General features: G+C 42.2%; 1 protein-coding gene across 5 annotated transcripts in view; it reads right to left on the bottom strand.

Moving 5' to 3' along the window:
- Window positions 1-20,017, bottom strand: part of rabgap1l (RAB GTPase activating protein 1-like) — a 586,024-nt gene that overhangs the window by 78,547 nt on the left and 487,460 nt on the right. For all 5 annotated transcript variants that reach the window (XM_063063651.1, XM_063063652.1, XM_063063655.1 and 2 more), the window contains one exon: window positions 19,773-19,901. In XM_063063651.1, the coding sequence (XP_062919721.1) occupies window positions 19,773-19,901 (129 nt within the window). The remainder of the gene's footprint in view (window positions 1-19,772; window positions 19,902-20,017) is intronic.

Raw genomic sequence — 20,017 nt, 5'->3', positions numbered from 1 at the left:
TAGCATCTGCTGTTATTGATACAGTATGCACACGCACAGTGTGTGCAGAAAGTGGCTTGAAAGCTATGTAAGTGAACTAAACCAGAAAGAAGTGCAGAAACTAGTGAACCCAGAAACAAAGCATTAACATTTGCAGATAAAAAGATTGTACATTCTACCAAAAGAGTGAAAACTCTTATAAAAATAGGGCAGACAAAATGTTACATTGAAACTGAGGTGGTAACAGTGAACATTCCATTATTCCTGAGTAAAACTTCCCATAAGAAAGCAGGGGCAGTTTTGGATATGGAGAATGATCAAGCAACGATGTTTCCACAGCCAGTGTCTCTTGAGCTTACCAGCTCTGGACATTACTGTGTGAACATTCTAGATAAAGACATTACTGAGAATCAATGTGAGAATGAAGCACTAACTGTCACAGAGAACATGACCCCAGATGAGAAACGTAAAGTGTTGCTCAAGCTTCACAAACAGTTTGGACACGCTTCAACTGATGACTTCAGAAACTGCTCACGAGTTCAGGAAACAAAGATGCAGACTATTCTTCAATTCTAAAGCAGATAGTTGACAGCTTTGAGACATGCCAAAAGTTTGTAAAGCCCAAACCCAAGCCTGCAGTTGGTCTGCCACCAGTGTCTGAATAGAATGAAACGTAGACCTACATGAACTTGAGCAAAGAGTGTGGTATGTCCACATTATTGATGAGTTCACACATTTCAGTGCTGATAGCATTGTAAACACAAAGAAACTCTTAGAGATATTAAAAAAAACTTCATCTATTCCTGGATAAGTGTGCATGGTCCACCTTGGAAAGAATTCAGAAATAATGATGGCAAATTTAATAACGATGAATTTGGAGAACTTCAACGTTGAAACAAAGACAACAGCAGCATACAGTCCTTGGAGTAATGGACTTATGGGGCAACACAATCAAACGCTTACCAAAATAATGCTGAAGGTAAAGAAGATCAACTGCTGTGACTGGAACACAGCCCTGGGTTTAACCCTTATGGCAAAGAATACTATGCACAAATATACATGGCTATAGCCTGTATCAGTTGGCGATCGGCCAGAATCCGAACTTCCCCTCTGTACTGGTTGACAGGCCACCTGCTCTAGAGGGCACAAGGAGTGAGTGGGCTGGGAAACATATTTCAGCACTACACTTCCAGGAAGGCTTTCACTGAGGCAGAGCGTTCAGACAGAATTCAAAGAGCTGTGAGAGCTCAGCTCCATCCTACAGATGGGAAATACGTGACGGGGAGGCTCACAAAACTTTGCCACAACAGTCATCCCTGAGCTAAAGTCAGCCTTTCAAGTTGGACATGAAGAAATTGACAGATTCTGGTATGTAGGGATATACATCCTTGCTGTTGACGGAATAGTATAACTGCATCAAGAAAGCTACATCAGGAATCTTCAGACAATCCACATGGAATCCTTATGTGCCATACAGCGGGATGCACCCCTCAGAGAGGCTGTAGCTGCGCAACTCAGGTCAAAGGTTGGTCAGATTCTATGGGTGGCAAGACTAGCAGACCTGACATCATGTTTGATACCTGCAACTTGGCATCCAGCACAAAGAAATGCCACAGTATAAACTTTACATGAGTCAAACAAGATAGTGCACAGATTTCAATCTGAAAAAGTAGTCTTGAAGTTTCAACAGCTTGGAAAAGATGGTTCACTGAAACTTGTTGCCTTCAGTGATGCCTCAGTTGGATATCTCAACGATGGAGGTACTCAAGGAGGACATTTTATTGTACTGATGGGAGAAGAGGGAAGATTTTCATCTCTCTGTTGGCAATCAAAAAGGATTCGAAGAGTTGAACGTAGTATGCTGGCAGGAGAAACTCCTGAAATATCTGATAGTATTGACAATGCCATTTATCTGGCCATACTCTATCCTGAGCTTGTCCATGGTGACCCAAAGAAGAATACTCTACAAATAACTTGTATCACAGATTACTAATCTCTGGTTGATGCCATCAAATCCACCAAGACAATTACAGAGGAGAGGTTGTGAGATGAGCAGCATCAAGGAACTCGTCCAAGCACAGAAAATTCATCTTGTGCTATTGTCAGCTACAAAGGCCTAACAACTCAAGGTAAAAGTAATATAACTAAACCACTGGACATTTAATTATTTATAGACATAAAAAGAATTGGACATTGTTGAGTTCTGTTCATTTGGGCATGCGCATGAGGGATGTTGGGGGGGAACTGTGGGTAAGAAAATGGCAGCCTAGTGTACCAAACTTGAATGGTAAAGCTGTTAAAATGAAGGAAAATCTTGTCTTTGTTGTTTGAACATTATCAGATAAGTCACCTGGACCAGATGGACGACACTCTAGGTTTCTGGAAGAGGCAGCTGAAGAGATTGTGGAGGCATTAGTAATGATCTTTCAAGAATCACTAGATTCTCGAATGGTTCTGGAGAACTGGAAAATTCAAATTTCACTCCATTTTTTAAGAAGAGAGGCAGTTAGCCTGACTTCAGTAGTTAGAAAGACATTGAAATCCATTATTAAAGAATGAAGTTTTGGGGTATTTGAGGGCATATGATAAAATAGGCCGAAGTCACCAACCTTTTCTTCAGGGGAAATCTTTTCTGACAAATCTACTGGAATTATTTGAGGAAATAACAGGCAGGATAGACAAAGGAAAGTCAGAGAATGTTGTTTTCTTGGACTTTCAGAAGGCCTTTGACAAGGTGCCCCACATGAAGCAGCTTAACAAGAGAGAAGCCCATGGTATTACATGGGCAGAGGATTGGCTGGCTGGCAGGAGGCAAAGAGTGTGAATAAAGGGAGTCTCTTCTGGTTGGGTGCCGGATACTAGTGGTGTTCCACAGGATCAGTGCTGGGACTACTGCTTTTCACATTATATGTCAATGATTTGGATGACACAATTGATGGCTTTGTGGCCAAGTTTGCAAACGATATGAAGATAAGTGGAGGGGAAGTTAGGATTTAGATAGATTAGGAGAATGGGAAATGAAATGGCAGATAGAATACAGTGTAGGGAAGTGTATGGTCATGCATTTTGTTAGAAGCAATAAAGGCATAGACAATTTTGTGAACAGAGAGAAAATTCACAAACCAGAGGTACAAAGGGACTTGGAAGTCCTTGTGCAGGATTCCCTAAAGATTAACTTGCAGGTTGAGTCGATCGTAAGGAGTGCAAATGCAATGTTAGCATTCATTTTGAGAGGACTAAAATATAAAAGCAAGGATATAACACTGAAGCTTTATAAGCCACTGGTCAGACCACAGTAGTGTAAGCAGTTTAGGGCCTCTTAAATAAGAAGAGACATGCTGGCATTGGAGAGGATCCAGAGGAGGTTCATGAGAATGATTCCGGAACGAAATTGTGAACGTACGAAAAGCATTTGATGGCTCTGCCCTGCGTTTGCTGGAGTATAGAAGAACTGGGAGGGGGAGGAATCTCAATGAAACCTATCGAATATTGAAAGGCCTAGATAGAGTGAATATGGAGAGGACGTTTCCTATAACGGGTGAACCTAGGACCAGAGGGTACAGCCAAATGAAAGTTGTCCATTTAGAAAAGAGATGAGCAGGAATTTCTTTAATCAGAGGATGGTGAACCTGTGGAATTCATTGCCATAGACAGATGTGCAGGCCATGTCACTGGGTATATTTAAAGTAGAGGTTGATAGGTTCTTGATTAGTCAGGATGTCAATGCTTACGGGGAGAAGGCAGAAGAATAGGGCTGAGAGGGATAATAAATCAGCCATGATGGAATGGTGGAGTAGGCTCGATGGGCCGAATGGCCTACTTCTGCTCCTATATCTTATTGTCTTACTATGGTCTCATGTTTAGGCTGAAAGATCTGTTTTTGTAACAGGTGTCAGAGAAATCCCATTCCTCTCCTTATTTCTGGTAACTTATTCTCTATCACATGCACATCAACTCCCTCCTGCTACCAATAGAGTTTCTTCACATTGGCCAATTAACTTTTCAACCTGCAGGTATCTGGCTGTGGCAGGAGAACAGAGCACTCAGGGGAAACCCATTCAGTCATAGGGAGAATGTGCAAATCCACATAGATAGCACCAAGTGTCAGTGGGTTGCTGGGGATATGATGCAGCTGTGCCACTGTGTTGCCTTGGGACTTGGCAACCCTTTGTATATGGCCTTGTAGGTAATGAATCGTTACTTATCCATGGACATGAAATCCTTCACTGTACTTTTAGCTGCAGAGTTCCATATCCCAGCAGACTTTATACAAAAAAAATTTCCTCGGATCTTCTCCAATCCTCCCACTAATTAAACTACACCAAAGGTACAAGCGCTTTTCTCATTGAACCTATCTGAGATTCCTAATTTTATACAATTCAGTTAAATGTCTCCTCTATCTCCTTTGAGCCTAGACAGCCCCTCCTTATCACAACAGTGCTTCAGCCTTGGCAATGCCCTTGAGAATTTTCCCATCCTTGCTATAATGTGGTGCTCAGAACTGCAAACAGTACTCTAGCTGTGGACAAACCAGTATTTACACAGTGTTAACAGAAACTCCCTGCTTTGGTATTCTGTGCCTCTGTCATTAAATAAATAAAAATCAATATCCTTGTCAAAACAGACACAGATTTTCTAATCTTGCTTATGGCTTGACCAACATACAAACTGGCAGAGAAACTGAGTGGGTTAAACAGTATCTACGGAGAAAAGTAGTAGGGGATGGGTGTAGACTAGCCAGGTGGAAAATGAGTTACTCATACTCCAGTCTGTGTTTAGTCTCAGCCTGGCAATGGAGGGCAGACATGTTTGTGGGAATGGGGAAGGGAATTAAAATGGCTGGCAACTGGGAGTTTCACGATGGAGCAGAGATTTTCAGATAAACTGATACCTAGTTTGATTCTGATTTCACTAACGTAAAATAGGCCACATTGGGTGTACTGGATACAATAATGAAGAGGAGGATTTGTATGTGATTGCGCAGGCACTCTAAGGAGCGTGTGGACATGTAGTCTGTGACCATCCTATTGCCTATCCCTTGGTTAGCTTAAAAGGGGGAAAAACATATGGTCATTTTATTTTGCAAGTAGTCTGGAAAGTTGTAAAATCCATATAGACAGCATACATTACCTGCAAGGCCATATACAAAGGACTGGTAAATACCAAAGCAGCACAGTACCTCCATATCATGACTATGTATCTGGTTTGTCATCCTCAAGTCCACACGACCTCATACCTTTGCAGACTGACTTGCTCTCATCACTTTTGTGTCCATCTAATCAGTCCACTGATATCTTCCTGCAGTTACAACTTTATTCATCACAATGAACTACACTGTCAATTCTGGAGTACTGTTGGCAAAACATTTTAAATGTTGTTCCAGCATTCAAGTTTAAGTTATTTACAAACACTGAAAAGAAAAAAAGATATCGTACTGGGCCCTGTGGATCCCACTGTCACTAAAATTGCCACTGGTCAATGTCCTTTACTCTCTGCCATTTTAATTATGGAATGGTTGCTGGACAGAATGAGGCCATTTGGCATATTTTAATCACACTGGCCCTCTAACAGAGCAACTCACTATTTCCACCCTTTGACATTTTTCCTGTAGCCCTCACATACTTATCCAATTTCCTCATGAAAGCCACAATGGACCAATTATCAGTCCAACTCTCTTTTGGAAGCCAAGGGCTTTGACCTTTTTGATTAATTTGGCACATAAGAATTTGTCAAATATCTTGTCAAAATCCATGCATGTATAATGCAACAAATGTGCTACTCTCATCACCGAGTCCATTTACATTCTCAAAAAACCCATCCAGTCAGATACAACACTCTGTGAAACTCCACAATGCCTGTTGGTGACCAACCCTTCTAAATGCATTTCCTCAATTTAACCCAATAGTTTGTTCACCAGTAGGCAGAGTCTTTCCTTTGCTTCTACTCAGAGAGACAAGCACAGAAAAAGGCTCTTCAGCTCACTGAGTCTGTGATGACCATCAACTACTTGTCTAGACTAATCTTACTTGAATCCTATTTTACTCTTCCCACATTCTTATCAAGTCTCCACAGATAATACCACTCACCTACACATACACACAGACACACACACACAATGGTCAATTAACCTGCCAATCCTCACATAGATAGATATACTTTATTGATCCCGAGGGAAACTGGGTTTCGTTACAGCCGCACCAACCAAGAACAGAGCATAAATATAGCAATACAAAAACCACAAACAATCAAACAACAAAATGCAAACTATGCCAGGTGGAAAAAAGTTCAGGACCAGTCTATTGGCTCAGGGTGTCTGACCCTCCACGGGAGGAGCTGCAAGTTCGATGGCCACAGGCAGGAATGACCTTCCGTGCCACCCAGTGTTGAATCTCGGTGGAATGTGGCCGAAGTCCAACAGTAAAAAGTTTTGGATGTGGGAGGAAGGCAGTGAGGCAATGCACATGGTCTCCAGAGAACTCAGATCCCTGGCGCTGTGAGACAGTAGCTGTACTAAATCTGCCACTCTGTCAATCCTGATTATGTTCAGAAACTCCTTCCAGGTGCTGACCTTTTCTGGCAATCAGTCTTCAATTCTGCCCACTGCCTAAAATTCCAGCAACACTCAGCAGGTCCTAAAAAAAGATGCACTGGACCAAAAAAGGTGGCTGTCTGTCACTTCCCATCTGAGGATAAAACTAGTTAAAAGAACGCGAGGTCTTCCTGGGCAAGATGGCTTGCATTGCTCTCAAACAGTAAGTGGCGTACAGAACACCCAGAGTTATGGCCACAGACAAGAGCTCCTTGTTCACCTTCCCATCTGTGCATCTGAGGGTGAAGATTTCAGTGACAATAAATGACCTACACAGGGAGGACTCTTCCAGCTCCATTATTATTGAAGTTAAATGGAGTGAGTTGTGGATCTAATTGAAAGTGTGGCGGGTTTAGAGTCAATGGTTTACACTCTGGATATTCAGTAGGAACAGTGAATTCTCATAATTCCGACCTCTGTCCTCAGGCATAGTAGCATACACAGCAAGGAGGGGTGGACGGGGTGAACCAATTATTTGTTGGTAGGATGCAACACAATGACTTGAGGAGTATATAAGTAACTACAGGAACCACTCAAAGGAATCAGGTGAGAGAAATTTCAGTCAGTTCATTTTTGATCTGGAAAATGTCTTCCAGCAAGATCTCTCTGTTTTTTAAAAAGTTTAAGAGACAGTTACGGATAACTGGAAAAACATACATTGGCAGGGACAGATTGTCAGCTGCAAAGAAATTGACAATCTGTCCTTACCTCCCACACAAGAGTAAAATGGGATTACAAATCCCTGACATTGGGCAAACAGGGCACAAAAAGATGGGAATATAATTACATGAAACACTATGTTGCTCAGGCAATTGGTCAGTTTGTAAGCATGAGAGTGCTTTAATCCAAGAGTCTCCATTCTAAGAACAGAATGGTGAAGGAAACTGCTGAGCACAAATTACTGAAAGTGAGATTGGCACGGCCCACGAATGCTGGTCAACAGAGCAACAGTCATGATGAAAGCCAAATGGACAACTGAACAAGTAGCTGGATAATTGAACAATTAGGAGAAGGGCATTGAAATCAACAGGAAACATAAGACTCAGATATTTAAACACAGGAGGAAACACGAGACCCAAACACAAATGTGTTCATAGAGTAAAACAGCCCAACTCATTCATGCTGACCAAGCTGTCCACGTTGTGGGATACTCCCATTTAACCATGTTTGCAGAGAGGTGCGTTTAGGCCATAAGGCCATAAGATATAGGAGCAGAATGAGGCCATTTGGCCCATCGTGTCTGCTCTGCCATTTCATCATGGCTGACCCATTTTTCCTCTCAGCTCCAATCTCCTGCCTTATCCCTGTAACCTTTCATTCTCTGACAAATCAAGAATCTATCAGCCTCTGCCTTAAATATACCCAATGATGGCCTCCACAGCCACCTGTGGCAATAAATTCCAAAGATTCACCACTCTCTGGCTAAAGAAATTTCTCCTCATCTCTGTTCCAAAAGGATACCCTCTATTCTGAGACTGTGTCTTCTGGTCTTAGACTCCCTCACCACAGGAAACATCCTCTCCACATCCTCACTATCGAGGCCTTTCAACATTTGATAGGTTTCAATAAGGTCACCCCTCATTCCTCTGAATTCTAGTGAGTATAGGCCCAGAGCCACCATATAATAAGCATTTCAATCCTGGAATCATGTACATGAACCTCTTTTAAACCCTCTCCAATGTCAGCACATCCTTTCTTAGATAAGGGGCCCAAAACTGCTCACAATACTCCAAGTGAAGCCTCACCAGTACTTTATAAAGCCCCAACATTACATCCTTGCTCTTATATTCTAGTCCTCTTAAAATGGATACTAACATTGCATTTAAAGGAAGCTCTCAGATGAAGGCCCACTAATGTTTATAAACGGACTGATTGCCTGAGCATCATAGTTCAATGTAATAATATTCCCATTTTTTTGTGCCCTGTGAGGACAGGTTGTTTCTTAACCAACTCCTCATGGTGCTCAGACGTGATGGTTCTGCTGAGCTCCTGCTCACTCAGTTTGGAATATCTCATGGTGAAGTGTTTCCTAGACTACCTGTCCCGAGACTTCACTGGTTGGTAGTCTATATTGAATTGAATTGAATTGACTTTATTTCTTACATCCTTTGTATACATGAGGAGTAAAAATCTTTACGTTACTTCTCCGTCTAAATGTGTAACGTGCAATCACAGTAATTTATAATAAATATTATGTCCAACAGGATAGTCAATATAACATAGAAATACAGTTGCATCAGCATGAATTAAACAGTCAGTTGGCCTGGTGGATCCCATCTCAGATGGATATGAAGCCTGCACTCATTGCACTATCCTCTGTGGTCAACAGCTTTGAAATGGGGTATCCAGTTGCCCTCTTCATGATTATCAGTGATGCCAACAGGCCAAATGAGTGTGTCACCAAATTACAACCAGCACATTTCCTGTCGCACCAGGGGCCCAAACAGTGACACAACAATGGTTCTGACGATTATTGCTGTAGAACCATTAAAGATGGTGACCAAGCCACTCGCCACCCCGACTCCCCCACCCTGACCACACTTTTGTAAATCAGATCACCAGGCTGTACTCCTATTTTCTGCATACATATAGAAGCTGAAATGGGAGGATCCGATACAGAAAGTAGTGCAGAGCTGTAGAGGAGCTTTTGTGACACAGCTTTGAGTCTATGCTCAAAGACTCAGTTGCCAGCCTCGATGAATATATCATTAACAGTGTGAAATTTATCAAAGAAGTGTCTGTTTGTTTGTTTGTTTATTTATTTAGAGATAAAGTGTAGAACAGGTCCTTCTGGCTCAACAAGCCACACCTCCCAGCAACCACATATTTAATCCTAGACTAATCACAGGAAACTTACAATGAACAATTAAGCACCTATTGGGTATATCTTTGGACTGTGGGAGGAAACCAGAGCACCTGGAGAAAACCCATGTGCTCATGGGACAGATGTACAAACTTCAAATTGAACTCCAAACTCTGATGCCCCCGAGCAATAACCACTACGTGCCCATAGCACATTACAATGTTGTGAACGGTGTACCAAAGAGGACAATCTGGGTGCTCCCAAACTGGAAACTTTGGGTGAACTCGAGATCCACTCCCCACTGACCTAAGCTTTACAAAAAATAATTGAGATACAACCTCTGTAAATCTATCAGACACCAAAAGACAATACCAGTCTGAAATTGAGTCACAGACTGGTCATCAGTTGTGGCAGGGCTTACATGCTATAATGGGCTACAAAACAAAGTCGGGCAGCATCAACAACAGCAGCACAACCCTTCCTGATGAGTTTAACACATTCTATCCACGTTTTGGGCAGAAGGGGAATGGGTATATCATCCACTCCAATAGTCTCTAATGTACCTGAACACAGAATCACCTTTGCAGATGGAAATCTGTCTTCCAGAGAGTGAACCCACAGTACGAACCTGACCCAGATGGTGTCCTTGCTGTGCCTTAGATTCTGTGCAGATCAGCTGGTGGGGGTATTTGTAAACATTCTTAACCTCTCCACACTTCAAATTGTGGTTCCCACCAGCTTTCAGAAAACTACTATCATCCCAGTACTTCAGAAAAATAAAATAACCTGCATGGTAGCAGAACAGTTAGCGCAATGCTATTACAGCTCAGGGGATCAGAGTTCGGAATTCAATGCCAGCATCCTCTGTAATAATCTCTGTACGTTCTCCCCATGGGTTTTCTCCAGGTGATCCAATTTCCTCCCACAGTCCAAAGACATATCGAGTACGTTAATTGGTCATTGTAAATTGTCCCATGATTACTTAGGGTTAAATTGGGGTTGTTGGGGGTTGTGGAGCAGTGTGACTTGAAAGGCCCAATTGTCCTAATCCCCACTGTATCTCTAAATAAAAATAAAAATAAATAAACAACTGATATTGAATTCTCCAGCTTCAGCTAACTCACCCTTCTGTAGCAGAATGGACAAGTTTGCCTGCCATCATTTTGGTTCAGTTGTTTGTTTCCTACTGGCAAAGGCTGGGTCGCAGGACACATCACACAACCCTGCAAACAACACTACAAAGGAGCATAATATGCTGATAACTGCCACTGAATAATTTGGTCTCACTGTATCAGAGACATTTCCTCCATTCTACCCACCCCTGCCACACTTTCTCTGATACTAAAAAGTTTTCTTTCTGACATGAAATGTTAACTGTTCTCTACAAATAGTGCTTGGTTCTGCTCAGCATTTCCAGCATCTTGTTTTTATTACAATGCCAATATTTTTGATTGTGGACTTGCAAACGAAGCAGAAAATGACAGGCCTGGGCTCCAAAACACAGCAAAAGAACTCAAGATGTAGCCACCTAATGAGACTTGGGCAGCTAAACACAAGTAGGAACACAGGACTCACACATTAAAACAAAAATACCTCAGGCACCATAATACAAGAAGAAATACATAACTCGATCATCTAAACAAAGGAGGAAACATGCGACTCGGACACCCAAAAAACACAGGAAGAAACACAAGAGACTTGGGTGCCTAAGCATTGGAGGAAATGCAAGACACAGGTATCTAAACACAGGAAGAAACATGAGATTCTGGCACATGGGACACAACAGGGCACATGAAACGTGTACCAATAGGCATTTGTCAGTTAGCATGGACATGGTTGTCTGAAGGACCTGCATTTGTGTTGTATGATTCCATGATTTTATGATATATAGAACCCACAGTGGTAAGCATGTGACACAGATTAAAACACAGCAAGGAACATAAAACAGACATCTACATACAGCAAGAAACACATGATGGAGGCAGCTGGACACAGCAGGAAACACCAGTATTGGCCATCTAAACACAGCAATACTTGGTCAGGTAACACAGCAGAAATACAAGATGCGTATCGACAAAATCACAAGACGTGCATCTATACACAGCAAGAAACAAGAAGCCTAAACACAGCTAAAAACACATGAGGCGTGGCACCTAAATGTATTTTATTGGCAACAGCAGCTGAAAGAAGCAAAAAAAGAAACCTGAGCAAATAAGCACAGAAGGCAACATAAGACAAAGACAACTAAACAGAAGGATACTCAAGACTCAGGACTCAAGCAATCAAAGGCAATGAAGCAACTTGGCCACTTTAACAGAGCAAGGCAATGTAACAAAACATCTGACACCAATAATCATTGACACTGAAAGTGTGTTTCAGCCTAGCATCTTTATTGTGCTTTAAAAGTTGTAATAATTTATAAGTAGCTTCACTGGAGCTTTATTAAACAAAACTTAATGTATCACTGGATGTGAAGATATCTGGAATGATGACTAAATGATGGCCAAGAGGGAGGTTTCTTTTGGAGCATCTGAAAGTGGTTTGGAGAGCTTGAGAAAGTGAGGAAGTGAGCCAAGATGAGTTCAAAGAAATCTGCTGGAGACCGACCGCAGTACAGGAAATATGCTATTAAACTAGGAAGAGTGCAGATAAAACTTAACAAGATGTTGCCTGGACTTGGGAGCCTTTGTTACAAGGAGTGATTGCGTAGACTAGGACTTTATATGATAGAGGTACATATTACCATCATGATGGGCAGACACAGTGAAAGCAGAGCCTTTTCCCAGGGTGTATGTTTAAGATCACAGGCAAGAGATTTAAAATAGATATCATGAGCAGCTTCTTCACACAAAGGATGTATGTACTTGGAATGAGCTGCCAAAAATGGTTGAGGCAGCTACATTAACATTTCAAAGCCATCTGATAAGTATGTGTATAGAAGTTTAGAAGGCTGTGAACGAAAATGAGGGAGAAATGGGACCAGTTTGGTCGACAACACAATCAATATAGGTCAGTTGGGCTATAACATGAGCAGGAATTTTTGAAATACTGAGACTAAACAAGGTTATTCTTTAACAAGGTGCACTTTAAGCCCAACGAATACAACGCAACACTAACATATGAAAAAAGCAAGACAGCAGTGAGTGCAGCATCCAAAACACTGAGTGAAATGCTTTTACTCATCGCAGTGGAGAAGTTTTACCTGGGAAAGCACTGGCAACCTTGAAATGTTTCTGATAGGAGCACACAGAGGCTATTGACAACACCCATACCTGTTTACCTGTCCATCCCCTGTCAGAAATACTGTCAACAGCCATCAGAAATGTTGGCACATCTACCATAGTGAACACCTGCTCTGAAATCCCAAACTGTCTGGTACCTGTGTGCAGAAAATCCTACCCATTGTCCCATGAGCTGGTGTGAAATTCTATTCCCAGCTCTGTCATCTGATGAGACTACCAAGTGGAGAAAGAAAGGGATTCAAGACCTCACTGTATAATTGCAACATCCCCACTGACACCTCACAGGCAGAAAATTACAAACAGAAACAATTAAGACAGGGCAGTGAAAAGACAGAAGGAAGCAGAGACAGAGGTTGTATCATCAGGGATGTGGACTATGACCATACAGGGTGCTGCAGCAAAATGTTAGAGATAAGTGGACACACATGGAAAATACAGAGGAATTCAGCTGGTCAGACAGCATCTTTGGGAGGATTTGGACAGAGACCTTCATCTTGAAACATTGACTGCATATTTCCCTCCACAAAGTGACCTGCTGAGTGCCTCCAGCATCTTGTGTATTGCTGAGGATTCCAGCATCTGCAGTCTGTTGTGTCTCCATCAGTGTAGACATAATAGATTACTGTTCTCCAGTCTGAGAAGTCAGAGAGCAGACTTTTAATAACATTCAGTTCCTTTGGGATATTCTAAGACCATGAAAGGCACTATATGAATGCATATGTTCCTTTTTTCTCTTCCTTTCCAAACACCAGAGAAGATCATACCTGAAACTTTGCAAGATCCGTACAGGCTGCAGTTTTTTTCTTATTTCATAGAACATAACAGCACATGATGTTGTGCCAACCTTTTAACTTAACTCTAAGATCAATCTAAACCTTCCCACCTACATAGCCCTACATTTTTCTATCACCCATCTACCTATCTAACAGTTCTTTAAATGCCCCTACTGTATCTGCTTCAACCATCACACCTAGCAGGTCATTTCATACACCCACCACTTTCTGTGACATCTCCCCTATAGTTACCTCCAATCAGTTCATAATTTTGTCTCCTTGTATTAGCCATTTCTATCCTGGGAAAAGTCTCTGTTTATCCACTCAATTTATGCTTTTTATCTTAAACACCTCTATTAAGTTACACCCCCCCCCCCGCATCCTCACTGAACCTATCTTCCTAAGACATGCCCTCTAGTCCAGGCAGCATCCTGGTAAATCTTCTCTGCATGCTGCGCCATCAGATTTCTGAGTGGACAATGAACCCATGAATACTACCTCATTATTATTTTCTCTCTTTTGCACTACTTACTTAATTTTACGAACACGAGAAAATATGCAGATACATTGGCCCCAAACGTCGACTGTTTACTCTTTTCCATAGATACTGCCTGGCCTTCTGAGTTCCTCCAGTATTTTGTGCGTGTCACTTACTTAAAATTTATATATATATTTGTTATTGTAATTTATAGTTTTAAAAATGATGTATTGCAATATACTGCTGTCAAAAAACAACAAATTTCATGGCATATGCCAGTGATATTAAAACTGGTTCTAATGTGTCTGTAAGAAACTACTAAGCTGAAACTGGAGAGGGTTGTGGACACAGTTTGGTACATCATGGGAACCAGGCTCCCTTTATGGACCCTGTCTACACTTCTTTCTGCTTCAGTAAAGCAGCCATCATAAGCAAAGACCCCACCTATTGTGGACATTCTCTCTTCTCCCCCCCCACCCCATCAGCCAAAAGCAACAAAAGTCTGAGAGCATGTACCATCAGGTTCAAGGTTAGCTTCTATCTTGCTGTTACCACACTCTTGGAACTGACCACTTGTATGAGAAGCAATACAACCAATATATAAAAGGCCACATTGGGAGCACCGGACGCAGTACATCACCCCAGTCGACTCACAGGTGAAGTGATGCCTCACCTGGAAGGACTGTTTGGGGCCCTGAATGGTGGTAAGGGAGGAAGTGTAAGGGCATGTGTAGCACTTGTTCCGCTTACACGGATAAGTGCCAGGAGGGAGATCAGTGGGGAGGGATGGGGGGGACGAATGGCCACACATTTTAATTCCACATCCCATCCCCATTCTGACGGCCACACATTTTAATTCCACATCCCATTCCCATATATTGGTGAGACCCGACGCAGACTGGGAGACCGCTTTGCTGAACATCTACGCTCTGTCCGCCAGAGAAAGCAGGATCTCCCAGTGGCCACACATTTTAATTCCACATCCCATTCCCATTCTGACATGTCTGTCCACGGCCTCCTCTACTGTGGAGATGAAGCCACACTCAGGTTGGAGGAACAACACCTTATATTCCGTCTGGGTAGCCTCCAACCTGATGACATGAACATCGACTTCTCTAACTTCCGCTAAGGCCCCACCTCCCCCTCGTACCCCATCTGTTACTCATTTTTATGCACACATTCTTTCTCTCACTCTCCTTTTTCTCCCTCTGTCCCTCTGAATATACCTCTTGCCCATCCTCTGGGTCACCCCCCCCGTCTTTCTTCCCGGACCTCCTGTCCCATGATCCTCTCGTATCCCCTTTTGCCTATCACCTGTCCAGCTCTCGGCTCTATCCCCCTCCCCTCCTGTCTTCTCCTATCATTTTGGATCTCCCCCTCCCCCTCCAACTTTCAAATTCCTTACTCACTCTTCCTTCAGTTAGTCCTGACGAAGGGTCTCGGCCTGAAACGTCGACTGCACCTCTTCCTATAGATGCTGCTTGGCCTGCTGCGTTCACCAGCAACTTTGATGTATGTTACTTGTATGAGAAGACCTGGAGGACTCTCGACCTCACGATCTGCCTCAATGTGTCCTTGCACTTTATTGTTTACCTGCAGCCTTTACACTTTATTGTGCATTGTTATTGTTTTACTTTGTACTACCTCAATGCAATGTGTAATAAGTTGATCAGTATGAACAGGGTTCAAGACAATCTTTCATTGTGTCTTGGTACATGTAAACCAATACCAAAACTGTGCAGAGTGGATTGATGCCCGATGGAAAGGTGGAGAGTGGATAGAGACTTCAGGAAGAGTACAATAGTTAAACAGCAGATACATTATTTGGTTCCTTAAGGGTGTTATAGCCAGGGGTGGTAACGGGGACAAGCTCCCACGACCTATTAAATGCTCCCAAAGGCGTGCAACTCAAATAGGCTCTAACAATCAAGTCCAGCTTCTGCTCTTCACATGTGGTGTAGCTGCTAATTCTGGCAGAACTATTTCTACTGACAGAAGGGTCCGAGGTGGTTTACTGGTGTCTTTAAACTAGTTGCTTCGGGCAGATGGGTCTCGTCAGCCATGGCTGGCTGCTCATCTTGGAGGAGAACTCTGATCTCAAACCTCCGCTGCCTTACGGCTATATCCACTGATGGGGAAGGCTTCAGGAGTAAAACCCAAGGGAAAATTCTGCGGCTGGAGTCCCAAATGCTGTCTTACATTGAGATCCACATTGACTGGCAACTCCTGCTATGCTGCTGGTGCCAAAATGTATCAACCTTTGCCATTCCTTTTGGTTCACCAGATGTATGGCGAAGGGAAGCTTGCTACTTAGATAAAAGCTTGCTTTCCATACTGTACTGCCCTGGCTTCCATATCTAGACAGCCAGGACGTAATATCCATGGTCAACTCTGACCAATGGTGGCCTCAGCAGCATAGACAATAGATAAGCATACCTCAAGAACATGGGATGTAGATATAACATAACCATAGTTTAACAATTACAGCACGGAAATGTGCCATCTCGGCCCTTCTAGTCCGTGCCGAACGCTTATTCTCGCCTAGTCCCATCTACCTGCACTCAGCCCATAACCCTCCATTCCTTTCCTGTCCATATACCTATCCAATTTTTTTTAAATGACAAAATTGAACCTGCCTCTACCACTTCTACTGGAAGCTCGTTCCACAAGGCTACCACTCTATGAGTAAAGAAGTTCCCCCTCATGTTACCCTAAACTTTTGCCCTTTAACTCTCAACTCATGTCCTCTTGTTTGAATCCCCTCTACTCTCAATGGAAAAAGCCTATCCACATCAACTCTATCTATCCCCCTCATAATTTTAAATACCTCTGTCAAGTCCCCCCTCAACCTTCTACGCTCCAAAGAATAAAGACCTAACTTGTTCAACCTTTCTCTGTAACTTAGGTGCCGAAACCCAGGTAACATTCTAGTAAATCTCCTCTGTACTCTTTCTATTTTGTTGACATCTTTCCAATAATTCGGTGACCAGAACTGTACACAATACTCCAAATCTGGACTTACCAATGCCTTGTACAATGTTAACATTACATTCCAACTACTGTACTCAATGCTCTGATTTATAAAGGCCAGCATACCAAAAGCTTTCTTCACCACCCTATCCACATGAGATTCCACCTTCAGGGAACTATGCACCATTATTCCTAGATCCCTCTGTTCTACTGCATTCCTCATTGCCCTACCATTTACCATGTATGTCCTATTTTGATTAGTCCTACCAAAATGTAGCACCTCACACTTATCAGCATTAAACTCCATCTGCCATCTTTCAGCCCACTCTGCGAACTGGCCCAAATCTCTCTGCAAGCTTTGAAACCTACTTCATTATCCACAACGCCACCTATCTTAGTATCATCTGCATACTTACTTATCCAATTTACCACCCCATCATCCAGATCATTAATGTATATGACAAACAACAATGGACCCAGAACAGATCTCTGAGGCACACCACTAGTCACCGGCCTCCAAACTGACAAGCAGTTATCCACCACCACTCTCTGGCATCCCCCATCCAGCCACTGTTGAATCCATTTTACTACTTCGATATTAATGCCTAACAATTGAACCTTCCTAACTAACCTTCCGTGTGGAACCTTGTCAAAGGCCTTACTGAAGTCCATATAGACAACATCCACCACTTTACCCTCGTCAATTTTCCTAGTAACCTCTTCAAAAAATTCAATAAGATTTGTCAAACATGACCTGCTACGCACAAATCCATGTTGACTGTTCCTAATCAGGCCCTGTCTATCCAGATAACTATATATACCATCTCTAAAAATACTTTCTATTAATTTACCCACCACTGATGTCAAACTTACAGGCTGATAATTACTAGGTTTACTGTTAGAACCCTTTTTAAACAATGGAACCACGTGAGCAATACGCCAATCCTCCGGCACCATCCCCGTTTCTAATGATATTTGAAATATTTCTGTCAGAGCCCCTGCTATTTCCACACTAACTTCCCTCGAGGTCCTAGGGACTATCCTGTCAGGACCCAGAGATTTATCCACTTTTATATTCCTTAAAAGCGCCAATACTTCCTCTTCTTTAATCACCATAGTTTCCATAACTACCCTACTTGTTTCCCTTACACAATTCAATATCCTTCTCCTTAGTGAATACCGAAGAAAAGAAATTGTTCAAAATCTCCCCCATTCTCTTTTGGCTCCACACATAGCTGTCCACTCTGATTCTCTAAGGGACCAATTTTATCCCTCACTATCCTTTTGATATTAATATAATTGTAGAAACCCTTTGGATTTATTTTCACCTTACTTGCCAAAGCAACCTCATCTTCTTTTAGCTTTTCTAATTTCTTTCTTAAGATTCTTTTTACATTCTTTATATTCCTCGAGCACCTTACTTACTCCATGCATCCTATATTTATTGTAGATCTCTCTCCTTTTCCGAACCAAGTTTCCAATATCCCTTGAAAACCATGCCCCTCTCAAACTTTTAACCTTTCCTTTCAACCTAACAAGAACATAAAGATTCTGTAACCTCAAATTTCACCTTTAAATGACCTCCATTCCTCTATTATATCCTTCCCATAAAACAAATTGTCCCAATCCACTCCTTCGAAATCCTTTTGCATCTCCTCAAAGTTAGCCTTTCTCCAATCAAAAATCTCAACCCTGGGTCCAGTCCTATCCTTCTCCATAATTATACTGAATCTAATGGCATTGTGATCACTGGACCCGAAGTGCTCCCCAACACATACCTCCATCACCTGACCTATCTCATTCCCTAACAGGAGATCCAACACTGCCCCTTCTCTAGTTGGTACCTCTATGTATTGCTGCAAAAAACTATCCTGCACACATTTTACAAACTCCAAACTATCCAGCCCTTTTACAGAATGGGCTTCCCAGTCTATGTGTGGAAAATTAAAATCTCCCACAATCACAACCTTGTGCTTACTACAAATATCTGTTATCTCCTTACAAATTTGCTCCTCCAATTCTCACTCCCCATTAGGTGGTCTATAATACACCCCTATAAGTGTAACTACACCTTTCCCATTCCTCAATCCCACCCAAATAACCCCCCTAGACAAGCCCTCTAATCTATCCTGCCAAAGCACCGCTGTAATATTTTCTCTGACAAGCAATGCAACACCTCCTCCTCTTGCCCCTCCGATTCTATCACACCTGAAGCAATGAAATTCAGGAATATTTAGTTGCCAATCACACCCCTCCTGCAACCATGTTTCACTAATAGCTACAACATCATATTTCCAGGTGTCAATCAATGCTCTAAGCTCATCCACCTTTCTTACAATGCTCCTAGCATTAAAATAGATGCATTTAAGGAACATTTAAGATGTGGTGATGAATAAACTTTAGACCCATCAGAATACAATACACAATATTTCTGATAGTGTAACTGAGGTTATTTATGGAAAAAAATTCTTGAATGTAACTGAGATCCTGCTAGACACAAGACTAAACTCTCCCTAGATTGCCTGCTGTAAATACAGTATTAAGTTATCACAACAATTAAGCTCCATCAGCGAGTTTACAGACTTCAGGCCAGGAAAACCCCTACCACTGGAGCATTTTGGGAGCCTTATCTTCTGTGGTGTTTTTTTAAAAATTTTAGATGGATCAACCACAGTGGGCCAGATTGCTTTCCTCACTTATCTTGTAGCAAATGGTGTTAATTAAACTACTTTGAGCCTACAGACAGACATAACTATTGCTTCGGTGTTTGTACTTGCTGTATACAAATCTGAGGCTGAGCTGGATTTCTTCTGATTAACTGCACCTACTGAACCAATCAACTTGTCCTCACATCAGGTCAGAGTCATGTATTGAGCATTAAATCCAGATTTGACCAGTTACGTTCTTTTTTCCACACCCCAGCTACTTGTTGGCTTACCTTTATATTGCAGGCTTGCTCCATTAATCTCCTGGCATTTTCCTCGGCTCTGTAGCGCTTTGGCAACTGGACACGGAAGAACTTTAAAGCCCCTTCAAAGTCGGCCTGCAGCAAGTCCTCCTTTGAGGTCTGCGAAGGTGAAACCAACAATGAGCTTCCTCTTGGAAATGAGATATGTGAAGCAGTTAACCAACACAGCACAACTCATGACAAAAAGGAGGAAAGAACAATGCTATAGACAGGAA

This window comes from Mobula hypostoma, chromosome 12 (genome assembly GCF_963921235.1).
Source record: "Mobula hypostoma chromosome 12, sMobHyp1.1, whole genome shotgun sequence".
NCBI lineage: Eukaryota > Metazoa > Chordata > Chondrichthyes > Myliobatiformes > Myliobatidae > Mobula > Mobula hypostoma.
The sequence above is the reverse complement of the archived record's forward strand: the minus strand, read 5'-3'. Positions and strand labels throughout refer to the sequence as shown.